The sequence below is a fragment of the Echinococcus granulosus genome, assembly GCF_000524195.1.
Source record: "Echinococcus granulosus chromosome Unknown EG_S00148, whole genome shotgun sequence".
Taxonomy (NCBI): domain Eukaryota; kingdom Metazoa; phylum Platyhelminthes; class Cestoda; order Cyclophyllidea; family Taeniidae; genus Echinococcus; species Echinococcus granulosus.
In genome coordinates this window covers 131,481-151,156 of record NW_020170528.1, presented here as the reverse complement: position 1 = coordinate 151,156, position 19,676 = coordinate 131,481, and the positions used below count along the sequence as shown (strand labels likewise).

Below are 19,676 nucleotides of genomic sequence, written 5' to 3'. Positions count from 1 at the left end.
ATCGACACAACACTGGAGTCAACTCTGGAGGCGTTGTGTGCGATAGAATCGCTGAAGCGTCCTTCTCAGCGCTTCTACTGTTTGTTTGACTCTTGAGAAACCAGATTATTGGGCGGTTCTCCCTATTACACTGGCACAAGATATCGATGCATCTTGTACCGACGTCCACTCGTCCATATTTCATGCGTTAACTCTGGAGGCAGTGCCTGCTCTACCACAAATGCAATTTATGTGACACCTTCTTTGCCTGGCACAGCTTCCTCAATAACAGAATTTTAGATTATTAGCGCTCGGCTGGTCTATCGTCTGCAAGGATACGAATGTCAAACAAATACTGGATATGTTTTTTTCACAACCGCCGCGACCAAGTCCAGCTTAAGGCAGATCCTACGCCATTACCGAGGTCTTTTAAAGATCTCAAAACGAATGCCATTGTATTCCAAACCGTTCTGTTAATAAGCCTCCATTTACTATTCGACATATTGAGGTGTAGGCCTCCGAGGGCGGATAATGAGTTGGAATACCGTCCAAAAGAACCGTCAAGCTACTCTCACAGACAAAAAGTGACCTTACTGCTACCACAAGTGGAATTAACTTAACTTTATTCTACCACCGTGGAATATGGAATTGTGCAGAAATGAAAAGATCCTTGTGATGGAATTGAGAAGTCACTTGAATTCAGACAGGAAATTTTGTGCAATGACACTCTCATACGAGCAATAACTGGGATTGCTAACGCCCAACGAACACATCCTCACAGCTGATATTTTGCCTTTTTAACAAACTTTGACATATTTTGATTAATAACTTCATTTCACTGGATTTTGTTGAAAATCAACTCAACAGCTGGCGACCCAAACGTATGCAGTGTATGCACGTGTTTGTCCCAAGGCTTGATCGAGGTCACATACCCCATGAGCCTGTTTCAACAGGCCGAGTCATGACGACATATCTAACAGTAGCACACAATTCTCCGTCAAATCTGCAGACCGGTTCAATAGCTGCATTTGCGGCACTTCCAATGAGGAAGACAGGAATGCTACATTAAAGTGAATAATTTAACGACATCTGATTACAGGGACGTTTAAATCCTCCATGGTCTGGTTACTAATTTGACGTCATGCATACTAAAACTATTACTAGAAACGATCGGTAGCCCGTAACAAGGAAAAAAGGAATTCCAATTCCACTATCAGGGAACTGGACTTAAGTATTGCGGAAGGTTGGCATCAGCTGTGAATGCTTGGCTCTCTAGAGACGTACAATGGAAGGCCTACAGAAACAGTCCCAAATCTTAGTATCCATCTATATCCCAGCACAAGGCCAGACAAAACCTAGATAATCCGAAAACATTTATCAATGTGGAATAGTGAGCGAGGCTCCCCCTATATTATGCATTTTAACAGATAGTAGCAAATGGGATAAAGCTGCGCTCGCAGTGGACCATCAGCCGATCTTGAGCAGTACCACGTCAGCTCGTAAAGACGATCCTACAGAATGGCTCATCGAAATGCAGGAGGTAGATTCTCGCTGCGATGGAAAACTAGCATTCTTATTTGCCTTGCGGGGATCGAAGCAGAGGAATGTCTATGGGAACGATTAACGAAATGAGGGAAAATTTTAGTGGAATTAGAATTACCTCACTACTTACTGTTATAAATACGTCTTCAGGAATAAGGGGGAGTACAACGTAGGTCTAGGCAAGGGGAAAATCTTGCATTAACAATGAGACAAACCTCCGTTCACCCTCTCCAGGACACTCACGACCCATGATAATTCGCATTGATGTGACGATTTGCTGACACACTGGAGCGGGCATTGTGCCACCGTAAATGGAGCTGTATGACTGAGTGCGCACGTAGTCAATGAGGCGCGCCGAACCGGCTAAGTAGCCACCGGCCGAGCCAAAGCTCTTCGTGAAGGTGCCCATGGCGATGTCGATGTCAGCCGGATCCAAACCGAAGTAGTCCACTACACCACGACCTCGCGGTCCCAGTGCTCCTATGCTGTGTGCCTCATCCACGTAGAGATAGGCCTTGTACTTCTTCTTCAGTGCAATTATCTCCGGCATGTGCGCTATGCTGCCTTCCATACTGCAATCGAAATTATGAAAATAAAGCATTTTGCAGATCTAGGTGGAGCACACCCTCTGGTATGACATCAACAATCTTCTTTTGGGGTGTAAAATATGTTCTTCGTTGGTTTATCATGACCAGTTGCACCAACTCGTGTCGTAAACAGTTTGGTTAAGTTGGAAACGATACATCTAATGCAGGATGTTCCCAGTCTAAAGAGGTTCATTGTGTTGTGCTTAAACAATGGTTACCTTGATTAGTTTGGTAGTGCAGGCGTGAAGTACATATCACAATCGCAAAATCTTGTGCCTATTGTGTTCCACCTCTTCCCTATAACTCCTATAACTCATGCACAGTGTAGAAGGTGTAACAAAATCTTACTGAAGTAACGCTCTTCTGCTAACTAAGGAGCAATAGTTGCCATTTTCGAGCACCTCGTAAGTCCTGCAATTAAACTGTGTGATATAAGGGCAGAGGACTGAAATGTTTGCTATTCCTTTCGAAGACAAGAAGGATGCCCTCTCTTCTGCAGACCCAACCCCTCTGCAAATACTTGAACTAGGTGGAAATGGTCCAAGTTGTTTTAGTAATTTTTATTTCATTACAAGGACTTCTTTTCAAAATGTCAACCTCATATTGTTAATCTGGAAAAAAAGGAACAACGGGAAGATATTTAAGCATCTACTGCCACAGGTGGGAAAGATACCAGCCAAACAGTGAATTTCACCATCTACTTATCGCCAGAAGATGCAGAATCAAGTAAATATACTCATCATAATTCATTTCTGAAGGTTAACAGTTTTAAGTTACATAGTAGAATTTAATAGATTGGCCAGAAGTTCTGCCTTTTAAAGTTGTTTCAAGCATTCCACTGGGGTTGGAATAGGGACCAAATCTTCCCCAACCAAAGCTGATTTACTTCAATTCTAAAACTAGTGCACTTCTGATCCGGAGATATTCATCCCCGACTTAGATTTCCCCTTGCCCCCCGCGATACTGTATGGACTTACAGTTCCTGCTTGTTCAACACTTTTAACGCCAGTCAATTTGCTTACTAAATTAGCACTAATGCTTCCAAATAGGAACGCAACGAACTAAGACCAAAGCACAAACTAGGCACTTGGCATCAACATCTGAGCGCGTACTCACTGCCTCGTAGATTAGGGCGGTTACGATCTTGTGAGCGATTTTAGCACTAACACTTCCACTCAGTAGGGATTGGAGATGGATAAAACAGACAGCAGCCTATATGTATGCCTCAATTTCAACTAAATTGGCTAATGACCAGCAGAAAATCAAAATGGGGCTCAACAGCCCCTGCCAACTCACCTATAGATGCCCTCCACAATTATAAAAATGCGGGAGAATGGCCTTCGGCTTCGAGGACGTCCATAGACCACAGCATCGGCCAGAAGTCGTTCCAGATCTTGCATGTCATTGTGCTTGAAGCGTCGAATTGTGGCACCAGAGAGACGACAGCCCAAAATCAGACTGGTGTGATTCAATTCATCGCTGATTATGCAAGAATTCTTTATTTAAAAATAAAACAGGAAAGGCATTATCATACCACCAATGGAGAACAAATAAATTCACAACCATTTGCTAAAAACATGTCTAAACTACGCATTACATGTATCGAAGATAGCGACATGACCTACTGCTTGTGTGGTCAAACAGGTGTCGGTGATAGTGAAAATGTGCAAGATAAAACACGACTTTAGTGGTAAACGTATGCATAAAATGATGGGGAAGAGCCGATATAAAACATAAATTGACCAGAAATGAGAAGAGGCAAAGGTAGGGCGTTAGTTAAAAAAACACAGAATAGAGTCTAAAATGACGGTTCATTTTGCCAAAAACCCTCTGTAACGATGTCAAAAACACCAGACTTATAATAGGCTGAGAAAAACATATGAAAAATTGATGAGAAATACACAACATTACTGAATGACTTACTGCTGGTCTCAATGAATTCTCCACTTGTCAAGTAAGAGTGTGTTTTAGGTGCTAGGGCACTCAGAGCCACAAAGGTATGCAACCTTGACGGAGAGATTGATTTTTTTCTTGGCATCTACCCATGGTACTCAGAATCCCTCTCCTATTCCACCTCGGCATTATTCTCTGCGGATGTTCTTCATTGGCGCATATATGCCTCAAGCCTTGTGCCACACACAGCACCTAAACACACACCTACATGCACACACGTATGCACGTAAAGTGGGACCACTCTGAGTGCTCACGCCCACTCACCTCTGCACAAAATATCGATTGCTTACTAGTGTGTGCAACTAACTTCTAGTGCACAGAGAAAATAATTAAGGACTTAGCACCGTCTCTTTTTTACGAGTAAGGAAGTTTTCATCGACAAGATAATCCCACGAAATACCGATTAATTGCTGTATGCCAGTTCAGTGCAGTTTCACTAATTACCTCCCAAATACTACAAATGATGTCCTCTACATGTATGTCAACCAGTGGGGAGGAGGAAGTGATGGTAGTTAATAATGTACTTACAGTGCATCCCATGATTCAAATAACAATGGTATTCTACTTCTGATCAATCAACGGGATTGCCAAGCATTTTAGTACTTTCTTTTTACTCAGCCACATTTGATTAAAATTGACATAGATTGTAAGAAATAAAGGGCATTATATCATTTAGCTCTTTAAGCAATTTGTTTGAAGGGTGTAAAACAAAATGAACGAACCTTGTCAAATATGCAAGGCATGTTGAGAGCGTTTGTGGCGAATCCCATCCCGAAAACAATTGCAGCTTCTTGACCGACAAATTCAGCAACAAGTTTTTCCAATTCTTCATGAACAGCCAGCGTACCAACCTCTAGTCGGGAGCTGGCTACGCCAAGTCCATACTTTTCAATTGATTTCACGTCAGCTTCAATACATGGGCCAGATGGTTCTGCAAATCCGAGGTAGTTATAGGACCCAAAGTTTAACACTTTAGTAGTGGTGTTTGTCATCCTGAAAAAGGTAAACAACATGTTATAGTCAAAGAGCTTTGCCTTGAAACAAGCAGCGTAGTTTGCTTAGAATGACTTGCTCAAATGTCCAACAACTATCAGATGAAACGCGATCCATGAGAACCATCTCCGGTCCAGGAGTGGAACAAATGGGCCGGTTCCAACAGTCCCGAGCGCGACGGTAGATATTTCTTGTATAAAAAGCTTCATAGTCCGAGTAGAGGGGTACAAACGATCTAGTAACTTCTTTCTCTTTGGCAGCTGGGTCGTTAAGAAGCCCATGTTTCCGCAAAAAATCTTGTAGTCGTCCCAAAAGGTTAAGTATCAAAAATGACATGTAGGTCAAAACGGCATTCTTGAGGGAGATTTCTTCAAAACTTTCATAAAACGATTCTCCAGTGCGGGGCTTAGCAAATTTAGTTATTTTTGTGGATGAAACCATAATGATGAGCAGTACTGATTAGCCTTCGAAATTAACGCGCATACACAGAGCGGACTAGGCCAGGCGCGTCTCCTTTATCCAATAGATTCGAAGGTTATAGTTTATCCCTTCTGTTAGGTGGTTAATACAAACAATGTGATTAAAAGTGTTTAACTTGTGTGATTTTAGCTAATCGACCAAAAAACATTATAAAAAATAATTAAATAATTTTAAAATCTATTTACTTTTAAATTAATTAAGTTTAGCCAGCATACCATTAGCCCATGGACTCTACCTAGTTAGTATTTTGGCCTTTTACTGTTTAGGTAGTATGCAGCTCTTATAACTAATCGTGAATCAGGTACCAAAGGATTCAAAGATATGTTGCTGTTATTTTTCCACCTGAGGTTAAGCATGCATGTTTAAATAAAAATGTGTAACGCACTGAAACTTCTATAAAGGCAAAACACGAAGAAATACTTAAGCAAAATATATACATTGTCGGCACACAGAAGAGATGGGCGGATACTTTCCTGGCCCGTAAGCCATAATGCCCAGCTAAAGCACAAATGAGAAGACATAAATTCCTCCGAAACCTAGCAAAGAGTAAAGCAGGAAATAAGGTTTTAACTGGCCCCATCTTTTCCTGAACTTCATCTTCGGGACACATTTTGGTCAGCCTCCTATGTTAACAACCATTACCTTGTCAATGCTGCGCGATTAACTCATGAAATACATACCTCACTCACTGGATCTAACATTTTTCCTATTTGAAGACTGCATTGGGGAAGGCGAATGTACTGGAAATCTCATACGTCCTTCGCTAGTCATTTAGCATAGAAAGGAGATAAAATTAATTTCGTATAGATAGGATTTTACATCAGCTCTGCCTTGCTACTCTGTTCTCACTAAGCTGCCTTCCAGCCATACTTTTGTGGATTCTATCCAGCTAGCAGAGGAGTGGAGGTCATCCTGGGTATAAAAACCGTAAGCTGCTCCATAATGAAGATTTCCAGATAGCTCACGATTAGCGTCGCCTCAGCTGGTAATAGGTTTCCTAAAGAATACAAGATTAGAGTAGGTGCTGAGGGCAGATGCCATTTTCAACCCTTCTTTCACTAGTCATCGCATCTCCCATTCACTGTGTACACCCTTCTTCCGCCAGGTTAAGTTTTAGCATTCTCTAAGGTAAATCGAGGCAGTTATTCTTTTTGACTGGGTTTGCTTTTCTCTGGCACTTATGCAGCAAATCAAGTACGTCATCTAACTGTTCTCCCACCCATTTATCCACCTTCTTTATCTGTCTCTTTGCCTATCATCTGCTAACCTCTCTACTCCTCCATTTTCCATCTATCTACCCATCCATCTGTCATCTGTTTGTCAGTTTACTTTCCATCATCTACCGACAAAATCAGTGAATCTGGTCCAATGCTTATCCCTCCATTGAATATGATCAAACATAGCCGTTTAAGCATCGGCTTACTGACGTTATTTACTGTAGATCAAGGAAGTTGTGGGCATATACTAGAGGGAGTGAATGAGTAGCAGCAATAGTGCTTCAGTTCAAACACTTCTGTGAGAAAGCGTCCATTTCAAAGACCACACGCGTCGAACACGCGGCTCCGGCTTCGCGCAGAGTCGGTTCCACTTCCCGATTGAAACACTCCACGAGATCAATGGTCGGCCACTGATAGATCACCACGTACATGGGTCTACATACACCTCGGAAGCGCATTATATCCGTCGTTCCGGCAATAATCAGACCTCCCTTGTCGTGCACCATATTTTCCACCGTGTTCATATACTTGGTAAAGTTAACTCCGTTTTTCACATCGTAAAAGTCCACCTGCAGGAAGGGATAGTCTGTGTGTGGAAAAAAATGTACGGTTTGCTTAGCTTCTACTAGAATGACCAAAAAAACACTCTCATAACAATAAAATGAACCATCTAAATTTAGTGGACTAAATTATCTACCTGTCATGTGTCTAATTGGGTTGCAGAGGGGAATGATGTACATTTCCGGGCATCCCATCCAGTTTGCTTCGCGTATCTGCGTCTTGGACTGCATGCACCTCAGTGCCTCCTCATGGTCATCAAAGCAGAGGGCTGCTACGCCCGAATTCATCGGGAAGGAGCCTTCTACACATCGCACACACTTTGACAGTCCCAGATACTCCCCATTGCCATAAGCCTTAAAAATTGGCAAGTTTATAATCATTTCATTCCGAAAGGCGCCATAGTAGTTCTCGGCCAGATTGAAGATAATCAGCACCATCGTTTGGGAGGTGTTTTTCGGTATATTCTAACAAAGAAAATTATTGCGAAAACATTACTACTAACTAAATATCAGCAAATATGCTCGACCACCTCTTACCTATTGGGCATTGTTAAGTTGACGAGTTTCACACAGTACCAACTACTAAATAATTTAAGCTGCTCTTACCTTAGCCTAATGCATTACAGTATTAATCGCAAATCTGGATCTAGAAAAAGGAATCAGTTGAAGCTAGCCCAAGATTACTATAAGTTTCAAGTTGAAAGACCAGGATTTGAAGATCCAGCTAGGTAACAAGAAGTAGATAAAAATTAACTTAATCGTGGAGAAACAGAGGTGCTACTTACAAAGTTGGTGCCACAATACATGCTTCTTGAGCCCGCCCATGCTGTTGAATTGGAGGCATTGCTATCGCCTGTAATGATTGTCTCCTCTTTCGAGATTTTGCTGACATTCCTGACCTCCATTGTGCGGCGTCCTTGTAGCGTCTACTACAGCAGTCGATTGTCAGTTACCGCTGCCCCGGATGGTATTGATTGTCTGTCATGTGACTTCCATGTTGAGTTATCGCATAGGTGTGCATGCAGCAAAATCATAAAAAATAGGGTACATCCCTTGCTTAATATGGCAAGTAGCCATGCACGATAAAAGTAAAAGTGGGGTGTTATGTAGAGTAACTTGTGGTTATTTCTATAAGCTACCGGAAGTCTACAAGTTTCCGTTGTATTAAGAATGTAGCTCTTCTTTTGCATGACTTTGAACCCTGTTATTCAAAAGAGAACTGAAGTTGAAGTAATTATAATTGAACACATAAAAATTAGAAGGATGAACTCTATAACTCCTCTAAATGTACCTACCTAATTGTTACTCGTAGGTTTATAACATAATAATGTTTAAACTGACAATATCAGTACCAAGAGCTAGACTTTACTCTTGCGGTTTTCTGCTTTTTGCAGAGTTGTAAATATCACTTTTAAAATCCCATCGCCATTATAAATATTGAGAATTTCAGTTAGAGTCCAACAAATAGGAGCACTGAAATGAGCGGTATTGGACCTTTGTGACTGCTAATAACATACACCAGCTATAGAAAGAATAATAATTTAGAATCCAAATGTATCTGGTTAATGAAGCAATGTGAAATTGAACCAGAAGACGACTGATCTACCAAGTTAGGTACCAATTTTATTTGACTGTTATAAATTCGGTTAATAAAAAACACATGCCGAATTCTAAAAAAATTATCAACTAATTTAAAGCATCATCACGAATTCCGTTATCCATACTATTTTAAGAATATTACGCTAATCCCTGGCCGTTAATATAAATATGTTTTTATTCCATGAATATCTAATGCCTATTACTGACATCTTTGGCTTTTTAATAACGTCTATCAATGTCATGTGGTCTTTAATCTAATACAATTGAAAGTTACGACGCCGCGGACTTTTGAATAGGCGAAACTGTAAAATTGATGAAAAGTCGTGTTAGAAACTTATCTTCAGTAAAGTTGCCACATGTCTTTGGGAATGGTACTCATGACCATAATTAATAATGATTTCAGGCAGTAGATCAACCACTTCTTTAACAAGTAATAAAAGTACTCTTAGTCCAAACTTTGCAAAAATGGTAAATGTGAAGATAAACGAAAACTGCCTAAGGTATGATGTTACCACAGAGTTCAAGCGTTATTTGGCAAAATTAAGCAGTCAGCCTCAAGGTATTTCTGAAGCACGTTTGAACTCAAATGAACTTGATATTTCAAGTTCAAATATTGATGACGAGAACATCAAACGTGTTTGTAACTGCAATAGAATAACCTGCATAAAAGCCAAAAACAATAATATCAACTTTGGTATGTGGCGCGCACTCATTTACTTTTATTCCAATAGCAAGTGTCTCGGTTTTCTCCAATCTTATCAGCCTTGATCTCTCATTAAATGAACTCCGTAATCTTCATGTTCCACCAGGCTCATTTTCGAAAATTCAGGTTTGTTTTTTTTTTGTTCCGTTAGCATTTTTATGCATTTCAGTAAGTAGTAGTTGCTGTTTGTACGTATCGACCAGCATTTTTTCCTATCTCATATTCTGTGTTATGATCCGCTTTTTGAGTATTTTTATGATTTGTGAGTTGTGGTTACTTACGTTTGTCACGATTTACAGTAGAAATTGGATCTCTCATATAACTTTTTGCCACCTGCGGCACTCGTGGATCTAGCCAACCTTCAATGTCTTCGATCACTCTTCCTATCCGGTAACGAGTTATCTTCTATTCCCACAAAATTGAGGCAAGTCATATATGCGTATTTCGCTATAAATTTCCTTCGTAAAGTTGTATTAAACTTTTTGTTTGCATTTTTCCAAAAACAGATTTAGTACACTAGAGGAGCTAAATCTTGACGACAACAAACTTCACGCAGCCGCTGATATTGCAGCTTTGGCTCAACTTCCGAAGTTCGCTCTTTAATGCGCTATCTTTTTTCATGTTTTTTTACTGCTTTAATAGTCTTTTATTTAACGATGCAGTTTACAAAGACTCAGCTTAGCCAATAATGAGTTCACTTCATTTCCCATTCTTCGAGTGGAAGCTAAGCTTTCGCCTTCAAAATCCAAGCAAGTTTCCAAGTTAAAGCTAAATATTTTGCGTACTTTTCTCTTGATAAGTTATGCAACTCCTATTTTAGAAAACTGACTGCGGTAAAGAATCAAGGTAAAATGAGTCCAGGGTCTCCTGCTATACTTCTTTAGCTCGACATAAAACATCAGATTTCCAAATAGTTTTTGATGACATTGTGACGCTCAAAGATGTCGAAAGATTCATCACTTCTTACAGTCCAAAGCACCAACTTTTAAATTGTTCCAGACAATCTACCCTTCAAAAAACTAATCTTCGAAAGATGTTAGTCCTTTTCCATGGAGTCGAATTAAAAATTGTGATTTTTCTATAGATCACCGTATCGGAACCCCCTCAAGCCATACATGAAAACTCCGATTAAAACAAATTCTTTAAATCCCCCCCTTATCTTTCCCAAACTTATGCATTTAGATATGGCTGAAAATATGGTAACTCCGTGGTCAGTTCTATTCACTTTATTTGCATAGCTTAATTTTGAAGAAGCCATTATTCCTGTGGTCGTTTGCCCAAATTTGAAAGTTCTAAGCCTTTGTGGTAATCCCTTTATCGAAGAATTTCCCAAAGCTCCGCCAAAGATTCAAACCATCCTGGTAGAGCAGCATGGAATTTCTGTCGAGTGTGAACGCTCCAAATTTTGGTGTTCCAAGTACTCAAGATTAGGACCTACTAAGCTGGATCGCCAAAGACGAGACCAGTTACCGCCTTTAACAACTGCAGTAAAAAACGTGGATGGAGAATTTGAGGAGAAATCGACTGTTGACGTCAGTGAATTTCCAGACTCTGGTGAACATCCATTGTTTTCGCAGCATGAACTGAGTATCGAGTATAGTGAACTACCTATAGGTAAGTAATTCGTCAATTATCCCAATGCTACTTAAGTACTACTTAAATAAAACTGGAGATAACCTTAAATACTTCTTTGTGCAGGCATTCAGAAATGTTTAAAGGAATTTAAGTCATTGGAAATCGACTTAAAAGAATCGGAAATAAGTAAGAGAGAAGAAGATAACGATCCATCTACAATTGCGGGTAGTAACTTGGAGCCAGAATGGATAAGATGCGTCGGTAATAAAGACGAGGCAAGAATGCAATAATCTTTCTTGATTGCTTCTCTTAGGGCGAATGTGTTGAGAGTGAGGTAAAAGTGGACAATCCTTTCCTCAACGGAGTTCCAGAGCCTTCTACTACCGATTTACCTCAGTGCAAAACTCAAGAGGTATGAAGTTTTTAGCTGATGGACGAAAGCTAACTTTGCCTTACTTCAAATTTAACAGAAGTCTTCAGGAGCATGGCGAAATTCAGGCTCTCAAAATGAAGAGGATAGTTTCGGATCGCCAGCTCAGGTTCATTTCTGTACCTATAGGACCAGAAGTGTCACCGCAAAACCTCTTCATTGCTGTGTACTTGTTTCAGACAAAACGGAGTGGAAGACGCAGGCGGTCACAGAGGGCTGTTCGTCATTCCTTCTTCAAATCTAATGGCGCAAATGGATTGCAGAGACCCAAGATTTCTTCTCTATACAGAATGGTAGGGGAAAAAATAAGCCACATTCTTCATACTTAGGTAGTCTTTTTAAAGTTGACTTTTTTATTTTCCTATTGTAGCTTCAAGAAGCCATCGAGAATCCGAGAGACTCTATCGAATAAGCCGTCCCGTTTAATTCACTTTGACAGCGTGCTCTTTAATAAAGTAGGCTGGAAGGAAAAATTGTGTTTTTTCAAGAGTTGAAAGAAGGAATGCAACTGTCAAACAAGGCATTCATCTGGCTAAAGCACTTTAATCTCTTTGTCCTCTTTACCTTAACTGTCCCAATAAGTCTCGCTGCATTTCCAAAACTAGAAGTGCGTAAGGTAATGTGTTGGACGACGTCCCAGGACTCGACATCCCTACCGTAGTCAACGCTGCGGTGCGTTTTTACGAATAAAGTCGTCATGGAGGAAAGACCTGCATTGTGGGCCACTGCCTCACACTAAGCAATGGAGGGAATTCTACTATGGGCAAGTCCAAGCACCCAACGCAATGAGACTCATTGTGGGCGGGCGTGGAACTAGTTCACGTTACAACACCTTCCAAGTTGGCACAGATACCACGAATCTGCACCAACACCAATGTCGTCTACAAACCCACAGGAGTGGATTAGGCCCGCCAAAGTCAACAGATGAGAAAGTTGAGGAATGAAAGCTTTTATTTACCATGAAATAAAAAAAGCAGATGGAGCAATACAAGGCTTGCAAAACACATGCTAAAAGTGTGTTTAACTGAACTGTTGGAGGTGTGGCAAGAATTTATCGCCTAAATGACGGGCAGTAGGCGTCCATTTCAAAGATGACCCGAGTTGAACAGGCGGATCCGGACTCGCGCAAGATTGGTGTAGCCTCGCGATTAAAGGATTCAACCTGATCAAGGTGCATCCACTGGTAGATCACTAGGTACATGGGTCTTCGCAATCCGCGGAATCGCATCACCTCCCTCGTTCCGGCAATTATCAGACCATCTTTGGCATGCACCATGTTCTCCAGGGTGTTTAGGTATCGGACAAAATTCACGCCATTCTTCACATCGTACATGTCTATTTGCAGGTATTGGTAGTCTGAATATGTGGAAACAAAGGAAAGTTAATTCAGAAGTTTTCCCATCACATATCTTATCTAGTTTGAGCGTTCAGACTAATCCGGGACTTTTATTAAAAGCTCTATGGCGGCGAAGTGGGAAGTATTTCTGGCACGCATACTAATAGGCTTGTTCAATCCTCACATCTTTGATCGGTATGACAGGGAATAGCTTGTATGATACGACCCTCAGTTGTCCAATAGTAAGACGGGGAAAAAGTGTCCCCTACACAGGATCTCCTATCTGTGTTTCTAGTAGTGACGATCTCGATCGTGGTGTTATATGCACAACCCAAAGCGGAGAAATTGACTCTTAGCAAAGCATGACTTGGCCATCGTGAAAGCACTCGGCAACTCGACCTTTCCATTTGAGTATTCAAAACAGTGATCTGCAAATATTTCCCACTGGCAAAGTCAGCGTGCCTCCGCAGCCAAGGCAAATTCCCCCTTATCAGTACAGAATGCTTGAAAACTTTGCTGACTTAGTGAATGCATAAAAGGTAACATGCAAATATTATAAACTTTGGAGAGCTCTTCCCTGATTTTAATTAGTCCCAATTTGGTTTTAAAGTCCCTCATGTCAGGGGTATAAATGAAACATCTAATGACAAGTTTGTCGGTACTCACCACCTAAGTACTGAACTGGATTGCACAGTGGAACGATGTACACCTCAGGTAGACCCATCCAACCGGCCTCTCGCATCTGTGTCTTTGACTCCAAACATTTTAGCGCTTGCTCTTTACAATCAAAGCAAATAGCAGCAACACCGGAGTTCTTGGGGAACCAGCCCTCAACGCAACGGAGACACTTGGATATTCCCAAATACTCCCCATTGCCATAGGCTCTGAAGATTGGTCTATTTATAACCATTTCATTGTGAAATGCACCATAGTGATTCTCCGACAGGTTGAAGATTATCAGTACCATAGCCTGACAGGTGTTTCTCGGTATATCCTAGCACAAAAAATTGGTTTTGTATAAGCGCATCACTACTTGCTATTTATCAGTAAAGCTCTGTGTCTACCTCCGGCACAATGTTGTAAAACTCACAATTTTTAATGGGTTGCACATGTCCATGGAGGTATCCCATCCTAGTGAATTAGAGGCATTGTCTTCCTTTGTTTTCTCGCCATTCCTCGCATCCATGGCCGGTAGTTCCTTCACACTTAGTCAACCCTCTCTAAGTAATCCTTTGTCCAGACCTCCGCGCATTATTGATCTCCTGTCACATGACTTTCATGACCTACTTCACCAACTTTTCCTCAATTTCCATTTTTGTTAGCATTTCCTTGGCAGTGTTAAGGCCAGTTTTGTGTCGATTGGTTGTTGGGACTACTTAAAGTAATTAATTTCAATGTCGAAGAGGTAAAATCTTCTCACACTTAATTTTAACCACAGCAAACACACAAGCAGGCACATGAACGTACACACCTGAAGGACATGATACAACAGGCTTCGTTAAAGATTCTGCTTCTTCTTTTTTATACATATCCCTTGCTCTGCTCATCTTCATCACACTTCTCTTAGGCTGTCCTGAGGTGATACGTGGACTCGTTGAGAGAGCGAGAGAGAGCATTGTATCGCCTCCTCATGACAAACGCAGATGATGGCCCTACTAACTTGACATGACCTCAGAGATTACTTATTGGTGTGGCATATGTAGATCTCCAAAAATCTAAGTGATTTAGTCTTAACTTGTTTAACTACCGATCAAGGGATGGTGGGGCGCAACCCAGTCTTGTTCACCTGTCGTGACAATGTGACTTCGACTTGAGAGGTGTAACCAAATTAGTCAACGCATTTCAAGAAGTTCTAAAAAGGGTAAATTTTTTAACAGTACATAGGAATTCAGCATTTTCACGCCCATCAACGTTCAACACAAGGGTATCCACAGCCCACTAATTCAACAACTATCAAAATCCAAGGAGTGCATACAGCCTTAGATAAGATATGATCTGCACTCTATTTTATTCTTTTTAACCCAACCAATCTAACTACAACACGATCCGGTGGAAATGGATATCATAATCTGATTAAAAAACCGTGTCACATATGTGTGACACTAGAAGATAACAGATTCATAACAGTAGTGCATCCGCGATTATTTACCTCAGTGAAGTATACAGCCCAAATTCACTTACTTTTCTGATTTTATGGTTTAGCCTCTTCTTTGCCTTTATCATCAATAGAAGGGGTTTGTCTATATGGCAGGAAATTGTAACTTGAATCACATCTAATTTAGCGTTCTCTTGTTTGTAGATGGAGGTTTTTGGTCCCAAAATGAGCACAAAAGACGTTTTTGATTGTCGACTTAAAAATACGTCTTCCTTCCGTGATGTGGTATCAACTCAATAAAGTTCGAGATTTTTTTTCATTTTCGTATAAATGTGACTTCTCTTACCGCTGATATTTGTTTACCCTCGGTCAAAACGTATGGGTCTTGATAGAACACATTTGAAAGTATGCAAAAAAAACTAGGTGTACTGTTGACAGGAGTGATGTGAGCCGAAATTCAGAACGACAAAACCTGTAGCACTGCCTCTAAAACACAGGCAGCCAAATTTGCACCCTCCTTCCCTGACCCGCTCTTCTACTCCAGGTCAGAGGAATATGTCTTGTGCTGGAGTAACGTGGGATTTTGCGAACAGTTAAAGGCCATTGGGGCGGCTGTTGTTTGTCCCCTCCTCCTGCTTGGGGGATTGATGATCCCTTGGCGATCACAAGGGTTATTTCAACCTTCTCGCCCACCATCTAAAAGGGTGTGTTTAAACAAACAATTGCCGTTGGCCATTCGCGACATAATTTCAATCTTTTTCACAAAAAAGTGGGTCCTTTTCAAAGTTCATTATTAGCTATTTATGGTGTAATTTTATTTCTATAAATACTCATGCAACTGGCTTCGCAGATTCTTCATCCCTTTTTGTTGCATCAGCACCATCAAAAAACACAAACTGTCAGAAAAAGTGCTTTGTCCTTCCTTAAACTGTTTCAGCATTACTTTTTACACTGAAAAGGGAAATCTCTTGGGTTAGTGCAGCATGATTATTCCCTTTGACAGATGTCTCTTGATATAATGCATACCTAATGAGCAGAGCCAGTAAAATAAAATAAAGCAGCCTTTTGTCCACACATGAATGTATCGGGTTCATCATCCTTCCGCACTGCCTCAACTAATAGGGCGGCGTCAGCATAGCAACGGTGCTAGCTGGAAGGTACTATGGCTAATTTGGCCAGAAATCAAAGCCTCCAAAGTCGCATCTACTCCCCCCTGTTTGTGGTAGCACGTGTTAGAAGGTGAAGGAGAAGAGATTGAAGCACAAAGGCACGTGCACACTTGCGTGCATACGCCGCGCTTTCATCTTTGCGGCTGACAAAGATCTGTGAGTTGAGAAGACTCGTGGGAAAGCTGCTCAGTTGTTTTGTATTTTGACAAGCGTGTCTCTTTCTGATTAAAAACAACAGCAACAACCTTTACATTTTGGCAATCGTAGATGTAGTAGTTGAGCTCCCTAAGTAGTAGTTAGCCGAAAAGCCAGTGTCTCCCAGGTAAACTTCATCTTTATGCCATTGTGCCTTATTAGAAGGTATGGGTGTCTTGATTAATGATTTTAGGGGTCATGAATACGTTAAAATTTTGAATGTCGCTTCGACTTTGATAGATGGTCTTGCCCTTGAAAATGAACCAATCATAGAGGACGTCTGATGACAAGGTGAAGGTACGAAAAACAAACGCGGTTCCGTACACATGAGGTACTGCAATTTATAAGAGTTGGATGAATTTTTTGCTTCTTCTCTCAGTAAATGTGGACCGATAAAATGTTCCTTCAAAGTCAATCCTTCTATCTTGCCGATAATGGTATTAAGGCGAACCTCATCATCTCTTAGAAATGTGAAAAATGAATGCGTTTTTAGTCTTCCTAATCTTTTCACTCTTCTGGATTCTGTTTTTTAATTATTTTTCTATACAATTTGCTTGGCCTTAAGGCAACTCCACCAACACTAATGAGATGTTTTATCAAGCATTACCGAGGTGAGTGAACTGGCTACTCCTCAAGTATCTAAACATCCCCATACCAACAGCATCACATATCAAACCCATCTGATCCGCCTACTTGGCACAGCTTGATGGCGAAGGCACAGCAAGTATGTTTGACCTGGAGCCTTAGGGCAGAAAACTATGACGTCACGAATATGTGACGCTGTTGACGTATATTGGTAAACAATTATCCTAAGTCACTATTTACAGGCATCATCACTTTTCTCGATTCACTCACCTGCAAGAGGCATGAAAATGTAAACTTTTTTCATCTCGTTTTATTTCAGTGGGCACTTTGGGGTGGACTTATGAGCACTCAATGCTAATCGTCTTGACACCTCAAAATTCCTAGAATAAAAGGTGGTTAAGAGAGCCCTACCCCTAGGTATAATTGAGTTTTGGGCATTAGAAGGTAACTTATAAAAGGTACGACAACAAAGGAGCTCCGTTGGGACAATGGGCTCTACTGCTAATTGTCTATTCCATCGCAAGGAATATAATGGCTTTCTCCAATGCTTTAAAGAAGGCTTAGCTTTGATGCGCGATGGGAAAACTCACTGAAGTAATCCCTGGAAGTAACGAAGACGTAATTCACAGGGCTTTCCCACCTTCACCGATGTAATAATTCTTTGTACAAGCTACTTCTAAACTTGTTTATTCACTCTGATTGCATGGTAATTTTGCCTCTGATCACCCTCTTCACCACATCCTTGCTACCAAAGCAAAATTATTTACTCCTCCTTTTGTTGTGTAGCATTGTCAAAGGTTAGTAGGGGGCTGCAATAACTTGGAACATGATTCGCTCAAAGGTAGGCCAACGGGAAGTCACAATCTGAGGTCTAAATGTCATTTGGTAGTGTTCACATGCCACGTGACAACCATGATCTTTAAATAACTCACATGACACTGTTTAGACAGGTTGAAAGAGAGGCTTCATGAATAATGACCTCAGTGCTGAAAGGTGTCAATCTAACTTTCAATCTCCTCCCCAAATATCAAGAACTAAGGCCGAGAGAAAAGCGTCATAACGCAGAATATGTAACCATAATTAAACCTCAACCAAAACCACGACCCAAGAGTAGGAAAAAAACTAGAAAATGCAGTAAAAGCATGCCCCCTCTTCCCAGAAGCCCAGAAGCAGTTAACTCGAATCATCACAATCCCGATGAAGGACAATTACCTCAAACAGACCGCCGTGGTGCTGCAAAGATCCGATCAACTAATTACACTAATGTGGAGTGTCCTTCCTGTCAGAGAATTTATACAAGAAGATCCTTGGACTTTCATCTGAAGGTTTGTACCATGCGCCAAGCGGAGGAGGTAAAACGACGGAATGCAATTAAATCCGCAATTGAGAGACAGAAACGGGGGCCTTCCAGACCACCTGGCAAGCTCTGCTACATCTGTGGTCGTCGTTACACCAAGAGTTCGTGGGAGTGGCATGAACCGAAGTGCCAGGAGCAGTGGGACACATGGAACAGTCGCCTTCCCAAAGATCTTCAACATCGGGGTGGACTCTTGAAACCTAACACAGACGACGAAGCACTAGCAGCTGTTGTAGAACGAGAAAAAGCCGCAGGAAACCCTAAATTTAACAAAAAAGACGCTCTTGAAAAAATTTTGCTTGAAGCGAGTCGTATCAATGCTTTACCCGTGTAGGAAGAAGGCCATCCAATTTACTCACCAGTAAAACACCATCCTTCCCCTCCATGATACAGATAGTTCACAGCATTCCAGGAAAAATCTCCTTCTAAGTGGTAATGCAATTTGGCCGGCTAGTTTGGTGCCAGGAGGTGTGAAAATACCGTTAGATCTCAAAGCTCTGGCAGCTCTTTTTCCCATGGAGCATTCTCAAATACAGTATAGCGTGCAGTGGATCCTTTCTCTTCTGTACAAATCGTGCGAACCCGACCAGGAGGGGACTAATTAAGCCCACCATTAGGACCCGCCTGAGTGATGTAGACGAAGACTTCCCCTTGATGATGTTTGCCAATGCGACAACTGTTGCTAATGCCTTACTGCTTTCTCCCACCGAGTTTAATACTTTGTAATGTTGAGGAGGGAGTTTAAATGGATAACTTCAGTAAGGGATTGACAGAAGGACTTCAAAAGGCTCTTCAGTAGATTTTACACTTCACTTTGGCTATTTGAGCTGATCCGCATCCCTGCTGCGGTTTTTTAACCTAGTAGACTGTGCTTCTAAGTCGGTAGCGTATGAATTCTCAATTTTTCGGTACAAAAAACCATAAAATTTAGGACAAAGGCAATGTTTCTTTTTAATGTCGCACGCAGATTTCAAGTGTACAAAAATTTTGTGCACTAAGACGACTTGTTTTAACTGGTAGAGAACAGTAAATTCTGTGCATTATGTAGCACATGGATTCCCACTTCAATTGAACCCTCATGCCAAGAGGATGGTCTTTGTGACTGACTACTTTAGGCAGCGAGGTGAACCCAGCTGCCAAGTCGTTCGATTAAAGAGACTTCTGGAAAATAATTCTATTACTTACAAACTTGACTTCTGCCATGTCGCAGGCAATGAAACCCATTAATTCTGCCCTAATAGGAATATCATAAGATTTTTGAATGTACGGCAGCCTACAGTGTGTTTCGACTAGACCAAGAGTGAGAATATTGTCAAAGAGG

At 41.1% G+C, this 19,676-nt stretch overlaps 5 protein-coding genes across 5 annotated transcripts in view; 2 read left to right on the top strand and 3 right to left on the bottom strand. All coding sequences in view use genetic code 11, as the record gives it.

The window, feature by feature from the left end:
* Positions 1 to 5,495, bottom strand: part of EGR_09456 (Serine palmitoyltransferase 2) — a gene marked incomplete at both ends in the record, with an annotated part of 7,448 nt that extends 1,953 nt beyond the window's left edge. Inside the window, 5 exons of the mRNA XM_024498705.1 lie at positions 912 to 1,039; positions 1,737 to 2,093; positions 3,405 to 3,604; positions 4,784 to 5,054; positions 5,104 to 5,495. Coding sequence (XP_024346892.1) covers positions 912 to 1,039; positions 1,737 to 2,093; positions 3,405 to 3,604; positions 4,784 to 5,054; positions 5,104 to 5,495 — 1,348 coding nt within the window. The remainder of the gene's footprint in view (positions 1 to 911; positions 1,040 to 1,736; positions 2,094 to 3,404; positions 3,605 to 4,783; positions 5,055 to 5,103) is intronic.
* Positions 5,496 to 7,032: 1,537 nt separating this feature from the next.
* Positions 7,033 to 8,216, bottom strand: EGR_09455 (hypothetical protein; the record flags this gene model as incomplete). Its single annotated transcript, XM_024498704.1, has 3 exons — positions 7,033 to 7,337; positions 7,449 to 7,776; positions 8,097 to 8,216. The coding sequence occupies 3 exons, from the start codon at positions 8,214 to 8,216 to the stop codon at positions 7,033 to 7,035; spliced, it is 753 nt and encodes a 250-aa protein (XP_024346891.1).
* Positions 8,217 to 9,375: 1,159 nt separating this feature from the next.
* Positions 9,376 to 12,030, top strand: EGR_09454 (X-ray radiation resistance-associated protein; the record flags this gene model as incomplete). The annotated part of the gene is made up of 8 exons (XM_024498703.1): positions 9,376 to 9,604; positions 9,642 to 9,739; positions 9,916 to 10,052; positions 10,120 to 10,203; positions 10,276 to 10,366; positions 10,852 to 11,227; positions 11,748 to 11,911; positions 11,989 to 12,030. 8 exons carry the CDS (start codon positions 9,376 to 9,378, stop codon positions 12,028 to 12,030), a joined length of 1,221 nt encoding a protein of 406 aa, XP_024346890.1.
* Positions 12,031 to 12,669: 639 nt separating this feature from the next.
* Positions 12,670 to 14,140, bottom strand: EGR_09453 (hypothetical protein; the record flags this gene model as incomplete). Its single annotated transcript, XM_024498702.1, has 3 exons — positions 12,670 to 12,974; positions 13,621 to 13,948; positions 14,045 to 14,140. The coding sequence occupies 3 exons, from the start codon at positions 14,138 to 14,140 to the stop codon at positions 12,670 to 12,672; spliced, it is 729 nt and encodes a 242-aa protein (XP_024346889.1).
* Positions 14,141 to 18,140: 4,000 nt separating this feature from the next.
* On the top strand, positions 18,141 to 18,689 carry EGR_09452 (Zinc finger protein 474; the record flags this gene model as incomplete). Its single annotated transcript, XM_024498701.1, has 1 exon — positions 18,141 to 18,689. One exon carries the CDS (start codon positions 18,141 to 18,143, stop codon positions 18,687 to 18,689), a length of 549 nt encoding a protein of 182 aa, XP_024346888.1.
* Between the last annotated feature and the right edge of the window lie 987 nt (positions 18,690 to 19,676).